The sequence below is a fragment of the Aegilops tauschii genome, chromosome 2 (genome assembly GCF_002575655.3).
Source record: "Aegilops tauschii subsp. strangulata cultivar AL8/78 chromosome 2, Aet v6.0, whole genome shotgun sequence".
Classification (NCBI taxonomy): domain Eukaryota; kingdom Viridiplantae; phylum Streptophyta; class Magnoliopsida; order Poales; family Poaceae; genus Aegilops; species Aegilops tauschii.
This window is the reverse complement of record NC_053036.3, coordinates 645,008,394-645,016,193: the sequence shown is the minus strand read 5'-3', so window position 1 is coordinate 645,016,193 and position 7,800 is coordinate 645,008,394. Positions and strand designations below refer to the sequence as shown.

Here is a 7,800-nt window from a genome sequence, read left to right as displayed (position 1 = left end):
TAATTGAGAAGTAACTAATTCTCGATCAATCGGGAACTAGTCGCTTCATTATTTTTACCCGACAAATACCCAAACTACTCCCATGCATCGGTGGACCAACTAGGCAAATCAGATACTAGGATGATTGCCCCCAAGAGGCCATGCATGATGAACCTACCTACGATGAGGCTGCCAAATTGATTGATTGAGGGAAGGCCAGCTGATCGAGTTACTCCACCAACTGAACGCCATACGATACATCCTCGCACTGCCGGATGTAGGGGACCACCTTGCCGTTGTCGCTGTCTCCCCTCGTCCGGCAGTCATAGTGCGGCGGCCTCATGAAGCAGGGCTCGATGGTGGAGGCGAGACGACACGGCGGATCGGGGACCTTCCCGTCGACGGGGAGCATGAGCACCCAGGGCCTCAGCCCGGCCAGCCCCTGGCTGACGTAGCCGAAGGTGGATTGGGCGGACGTGACGACCACGTCCGAAAAGCTGAGCAACACTATCTCAGCCAACGCCTTCTGGTTGTGCTGCCGCTTCTCCGACTGCTGCATTCCCAGGTGCGTCGGCTGGAACACGCTCACAGTCACTCCCGCCGCGCCGCCGTGCTCGTAGTACAGGCTGCTGAGCTTGTCGTAGTAGTCCCCGTTTAGCGACACGACCAGCACGGCCTTGCGTTTCGTCTCCTGCTCCTGCTCCTGGTGGTGGTGGTGGTCAGAGGAGCTCGGGAGAGTAGCGTTGTCGACGGCGGGCAGGAGGCTCTCGCGGCTCGCGCACGAGATGATCTGCTTGTAGCGTTCGTCGGCGGAGATGCGCGCATACTTGAACTCGCGCACCTGGACGCCCACCCGCTCCTCCGCCGGGGCGAGGTACGAGCTGTAGTACCGCGTCGCCATGCCCCACACCGTGTTGCTCGGGTGGAACAGGTACCGCCCGAGGTGGTGGAACACGGTGTCGCGGCGCGGGAACAGCCGGACCAGCTCTTCCTCGTACCGCCGGAGGAAGAAGAGGCCCGGCACGAAGTAGTTGTCGGAGCGGAGCACGAGCCATCGCACGCCACGCACCGTGTCCTGTCCGTCGTCGCAGAAGAAGCGCCGATCGTCCGGCTTGTAGTCGGTCTGTAGGTGCACGTACAGCCACGGCGCCGACCCCTCGCCCTCGCCACGGCCCAGCGCGTTGCCGAGGCTCTCCCGGGTGCGGACGTTGAGCCCCTTGATGCCCTGGATGGGAAACCCTTCCTCCGGGAGCACCCAGGTGGTGTTGGAGCCCGGGAACGGCTCGCAGAACATGTCGTTGAGGTCGTCGGCGGGGTGGTGGACAAGGAGGACACGGTCAGTGAGCAGCGCGTAGAGGAAAGCCGAGGCGGTGGAGAGGATGCGGTTGCCGAGTCCCTCTACGGGGGTCCAGATGATGTAGCTGCACTCGGGGTCGGAGCTGCTGGTACTGTTCGATGACGCTGGTGCTGGCGCTGACGCATGCCCATCCATGGCCTCGCGCAGGCGGGCGACGGCGTGCGAGTACGCCGGTGTGCCAGGCCCGCAGAGCTGGTGGAGGGACTCGTAGCGTCGGAGGCGCGAGACGAGGTGCGATGACAGGTTGTGGAGCGACGGCTGGCGGTAGAGCGAGGCGCGGTAGCGGCTGAGGCAGGAGCGGTCGTCGAAGCCCGGCGAGAGGAGGCCGCCGAGGAGCGGATCGGCCGTCACGGAGGGGCCGGCACGGCCTAGGCCTTGTTGGTACACTACATACATATAGTTCAAGCATGTCGATTACTTGACTTGGTACTCCCTCCGTTTTAAAATATAGTGTGTTATCGGTTTCCGCGCTTTAACTTTGATCATAAATTTAACCAACAAGACCGACTGCTCTCGTTGATTAAATTATGGTCAAAGTTGAACCTCAGAAAACCGAGAAAGTACAGTCTAGTGCAAGATCAACGTGTACGTACCAGCTTTTAAGAGTGGACGGCATCCGGGCGAGACCCGCGTGGCCATGAAGAGCACGGCAACCAGGCTCACCGCGACCACTAGTAGCACAATCGGCCGAACGGCGCCGGACGAGTGGCGCTGAGTGGATGGCTTGCCGCCCTCCATCTTGAGTTCACTACTAGGCTTAGGCTAGGCAGCCAAGCGCTAGCTATATCGTATATATATGCATGAACAAGCGTGATACTCATATAGGAGTATATATATGGTGAACTCTTCTTTTTGGCCCTCCTTGTTCCACGGCCTGCTTACATACAGTACTACATATATACTACTCCACCACACTACTAGCTAGGAAGGCGTAGTCACGAAGAAAAGCACATGCGTTGACCTCGACTTGTGTGTGCCCTCATGGAATGGACGGGATGAGTAACGCGGGGTTAAAGTGGCAAGTATGATCCTACTACAAGTTAGAGCGAGCTGACCAAATCAAGCACCACCACCAAGTCCGCGCTGGAGACCTTACGCGTGCGCTCAATGCACATCGATCCCACGGCGGTCGCAACATGCATGTGCCGCTGGGCTCAAGACGAGGCCCATTGCCAGAAATGCGCAAGTCTTTCATAACGTTTCTTGGACGACCGGAAAGGTTCTTACTGAGATCGCTCAGCTACTCATGCTCTGGAGGCTGAGAGCGCCGGGAGGAAATGCAAAGGAGGCTTTAACTTCTTGGGCTAATGTAATGTTGCAACAGTAGCTACATATAAGTCCTCCAGCCTAGGTTTCTCCTTTTCTCCTTTTTTTCTCCTTCTCTTGTTTTCCTTTCTTTCTTCAGGCTTGGCGCTGGCCTGCTGCACACTCTGTGCGGCGCCCACACCGCCTTCATGTAAAATGACTTCAGTCTATCGGGCTGCGGCCTGTTTTGAATGCATAAGGTAGAACAAGATCTACCTTTTCTTTCAAAAAAAAGACGAGGCCCATTTGTATGCTGACCTTTTCGGCTGCGGTTTGGGCCAGTTTCCTATCACATATTTGGGGATACCGGTACATTATCGGAGACTCACAAATGCTGAATGAAAACACGTTGAGAAGAGACTACAAAAAAGACTAAGCAGTTGGAAAGGCAAATTGCTATCTCTGGGTGGAAGATTGGTACTCATTAATTCAGTACTAAGCAATATGGTACTATATATGATTTCCTTCTTCCAACTGCCGAAAGGAGTTTTACATAGATGGATTACTTCCGATCAAGATTCTTTTGTCAAGGAGATAGCGAGAGAAAGAAATATAGACTGGCTAAATGGAGTGTGATTTGCCGTCCCAAAGACCAAGGCGGGTTGGGCATTCATGACCTTGCTATTAAGAATAGGGCCCTCCTCGGCAAATGGTTGTTTAAGTTATTGACGAAAGATGGTGTATGGCAAACTCTCCTGAAGAGAAAATATGTGGGTTCAAAGGCGATATCCCAGATGTACTGGAAGCCTGGGGACTCTCACTTTTGGGCGGGCTTAATGGCGACGAAGAAATATTTCTTCCCCTATGGCTCATTAAGGACGGTTCAGAAATTAGATTCTAGGAGGATAAGTGGCTAGGTAATGCTTCACTCCAGGAACATTATCCAGCTCTGTATAATATTGTGCGCCACAAGGGTGATACTATCGGCACGGTTATGGAATCATTTCGGCCAAACGTGACGTTCAGAAGATATTTAATTGGACCCAGACTCCAACCGTGGAACACCCTGCTCCAGCGGTTATCCATGGTGCAATTGTCACAAGGGTCCGATGAATTTCGTTGGAACCTACAAGGGAATGGTCAATTCTCAATGGAGTCCATGTACAGAGCCTTGCTCCAATCCGATGTGCCAGTTGATAATAATAAGAAGATCTGGAAGATGAAAATACCTCTTAAGAATAAAATCTTTGCATGATATATCTTCGTCGCGGAGTCATTCTTACTAAAGATAACCTTGTTAAGAGGAATTGACATGGAAGTACGCAATGTGTCTTTTGTCAGCATGATGAGACAATAAAATATTTGTTCTTTCAATGTAAATTGGCTCGTTTTATATGGTCAGCCATCCAAATAGATTCTGGCTTGTACCCTCTTTGTAGCGTTGCTAATATATTTGGCAACTATTTACATGGGATTGAATACAAGTTTAGAACTCTTCTCAGGGTGGGAGCACTCGCCGTTATTTGGTCGCTTAAATCATAAGGTTTTTAATGGAAAAAGTACATCTCTTATGCAGGCTATCTACAGATGTACCGGGACGCTTCATTTATGGTCGTCTCTTCAGCGTATGGAGAATCGCGGCTTCTTTATGGAGGTATGTACATGATTGGAGGCTACGGTGATGGATACTTTTACCGAACCTGGGTGGCAGCATGATCTCAGGATTGGCCCACCTACGTCTTAGGCGTTATACAAACACTAGATATTTTCTTAGTATTTCGCCTCTTTTTTGGTTTTTTGTTCTGTGTGTGGACTTATTTTGGCTATGCGCATCTTAGTATGCAGAGGCCGGATATAATGCTTAAACCTTTTAAGTAATAAAGCATCCTTTATTGAAAAATGTGCCGCTGGGCTGATAGAGCTATACAGGACTGGCAGCGTGCAAGCGACGGTTGTGCAAAAATGCTGCGTATTTTCAGGTCAACTAGGCAAATTTGGCGCGGCATGAGTAAGAAATTCCATTTGTTTTGCACTATTACTGTGCATAGATTTGTCGAGGTAATCGAAAAGAAACAGTCTAGCTAGCAAAATCGTGTGTTGCAATGTTAGAATTGAGCACACAAAAAAACATGCTCAATGTGTTAGATGAGAGCACAGAACCATGACTCCATGAGTACCATTACAATTCCATGCTCTTTTTTACTCTCAAGTCGAAATGAAAGTGAATGATGAGATTTAGGCAACTGCTAGACTGTACACTGAATATTAATTTTTATGTAAGAATATGGTACAGGTACGTAGTCTCAAGCAGAATTAACAGTAGCTTCGTACTACATTTTACAAAACCTGGAGTGGTACACCATTAATTTGGTATATTATTTTACAGAACTTTGACAACTGCCATTTTCCAACCTTCAAAACTGGATTGCACCCCATGTGCAGCCAAGACTTGTGGTCCCACATTTGCACAAAACTCTAATGATGTCATAGAGGCAAAATCTTGTCAGCCATCTGACTGACAGAGTGTCGTTGGCCTTGAAATTTCCCATTTCCAAGCATGAAATTATTGGATTAATTACTAACAAAGGAGTTGGAAGAAACTGTCCAAGGTATCACCTGCAGATACAGGTCAGATGCTAAACAGTGAGAAGTAGCTGGTGCAACTGCTGATTTAGATCGAGTCAGACCGCCTAACATTCATAAAGAACTTTAAACATTCTTAGAATTTTCCCTGTAGAAACAAAAGTTGAGCTGCTAAGACAGGCTTAATGACAGGAAGTAACTCATAGGAAAAAATGGTAATCTAGAACTTGTTGGATCTTAGCCAGTGGTAAACGTCCGTTTATTTTTTGCTTTCAAAATGTTGTGTTTGAACCCAGGTTGGTCAGAACAAATAATGCATTTGTTCTCTTTTCTATTAACTTACTCGGTGGGCAACTACCGCTAGAGCTTGTACACTATCTTATATTCAGTAAAGAAACTGCATATATTTAAGAGTAACAGACTTACTAAAGTAGACAGCACAATCTCCTAAAGATCTTTGTTTATATGTATCTCATTATGGAACTGTGGCAATGGTGTTGCAATGCAAGAGAAGCCAAGTGCGAAAATTCAGCAAACAACATAATAAAGGGCAAATATATATAAATACAGTATGAAGAAAAGATACCCTTATTCACAGAATCACGATGCTTTTCGATGTTTGGTGTACTATGCAACAAATCTGTCAATTGGAAGACAATAATGGATAACAATAAATAGTCCTAATTTGACAGCACACCAACTATCTAGGCAAACAATGGCATAACATCATGAATGATGCCCAATCCAAACCAAAAACCACCAATGTGATATTAGTTATTGGTGGTGACCACCTACATTGAGTAAGACACATGTTAAGAGACTTCTTGGTAATTAAAATAAAAGTAGTAAGTTGCCATCTAGCATGTGTTCTACTTCTGATAGCTGCACATGCAACCTAACCTGGTTAGGTCTGGCTATAATAAACAGAGTGTATCAATCTCATACCGATTTTCATTTTCTTGACTATGATTTTGTATTTCATAACAAAACAAATAACTGTAGGGAAAATTACATGACGGGTAATAAAACAGCTTCGCCAATGCATATCCAGGCGTCTATATGGACTCTATGGAAATCCGCCCAATATGTCTGTTTGCACGTCCGCCGGTCTACCCTGAAAGATGAGACGGCCATGAATCATGACGTATTTAGTTACGGGTCCGTCTAAACACGAAAGATGACCAGTAAGTCCATGAACCAGTTTTATGACTTACTTGTGCAGATCTCGAACCAGTTTTATGACTTACTTGTGCAGATCTCGCTCCGTCTTTCTGCTGATTTCAACAATAGATTCCCGCAGCACATCAAACTGATGACAGACCCTCTCCGGACTGTAGGATTCGACGATGTGGAAGTTAATAAGAGGATACGGGCATAGCCAATGCTCGTCATGGGATACACAACCCGGGTTAAGGTGAGCAGTAAACGATGGCTGGCAGAATATCGAGTACGGTTGCCACATTACCTGAAAACGTTCTGATGTGAGGTATCTAAGCATCATACAACAAACAGCATCACTGAAGCGATGCAGGAAATCTTACCTCATCGTGCATGAGCATGTCGAACATGTCCGAGTAGTGCATGTATAGATCATGTTGGTTGCCTATCATACACGGCACCTCTTCAAATACGATGGCGTATGCAGGGGCGGACCCAGGACAAAAATGACCCGATGTCCACATGTACATCACGTATGCATAGGAACATATACATCGGCGAAGCTATGTAGAACTCTGAGGGGGCCATGGCCCCCTAGCTCAATTGCAATTTGTTTTACTAGGTAGTAACCGTCCCATATCCACATACACGTACAAGGCCAGAAGCCCATCACCGGGATTATCACACGAACATGACTACACGAGCCTGTCGGTGCTCGGGACTTGAGTGCTTTACCTGTCTCTTTCCCCAACTATGGTCGCCACTGGCGCTGGTTAAATTTTGTTGCGGTTGGTTCAAAATTTTTTTGGTCATTGCCCCCCCATAGATTCTTGTCAAGCTCCGCCACATATAATGCTATACATAAAAATAACAAACTTAGGGTGTGCTTGGTTGCAATGTATTTCAAGAATACTATTTTGAGAAACTATGGTTTCAAATACTTTGAGATGTTTGCCTCTAGTTAAGATTGCAGTATTTCCCCAAAAAAAATTAGTGCAATTTATTTTGTAGTATTATAAGCCATAGTATCCACAAAACTATGGTGCTGTATTAAAAAAAAGATCAGGACATTTGTTTTAAAAACTGAGAAAAACAGCAAATGACTCTAGTGGTGGTCAAATACATTACTACATACTCCCTCCGTAAAGAAATATAAGAGCGTTTAGATCACTACTTTGATTGCCAAACACGTCACCATTTTCGCAGTAGCTTTAGAAACTGATGGTTTCATAAACTAAAATATTCATTGTCACGGGATTAAAAACCGTAGTCTCAAACAGTAAAGCATAAAAACTCCAAACAATGAAAACAAGGATGATCGGTAAAAATGATATGCACTCCCAAATTTTGGAAACTCAAAATAATTCAATTCTCAAACAAATTTGTATCGGCATAAAAATTGAAATATCCCGGTAGTCCTATTCTCAAACAGACGTGGACATCTCCCGAAAAAACGCAGTAATCCAATATGTAATTGT

General features: G+C 46.6%; 1 protein-coding gene across 1 annotated transcript; it reads right to left on the bottom strand.

Annotated features, from left to right (window-relative positions):
- Window positions 1-2,184, bottom strand: LOC109768353 (galactoside 2-alpha-L-fucosyltransferase-like). Its single transcript, XM_020327084.2, has 2 exons — window positions 1,930-2,184; window positions 1-1,722 (listed from the first exon to the last, which is right to left on the bottom strand). The coding sequence occupies exons 1-2, from the start codon at window positions 2,072-2,074 to the stop codon at window positions 209-211; spliced, it is 1,659 nt and encodes a 552-aa protein (XP_020182673.1). The 5' UTR covers window positions 2,075-2,184; the 3' UTR covers window positions 1-208.
- Between the last annotated feature and the right edge of the window lie 5,616 nt (window positions 2,185-7,800).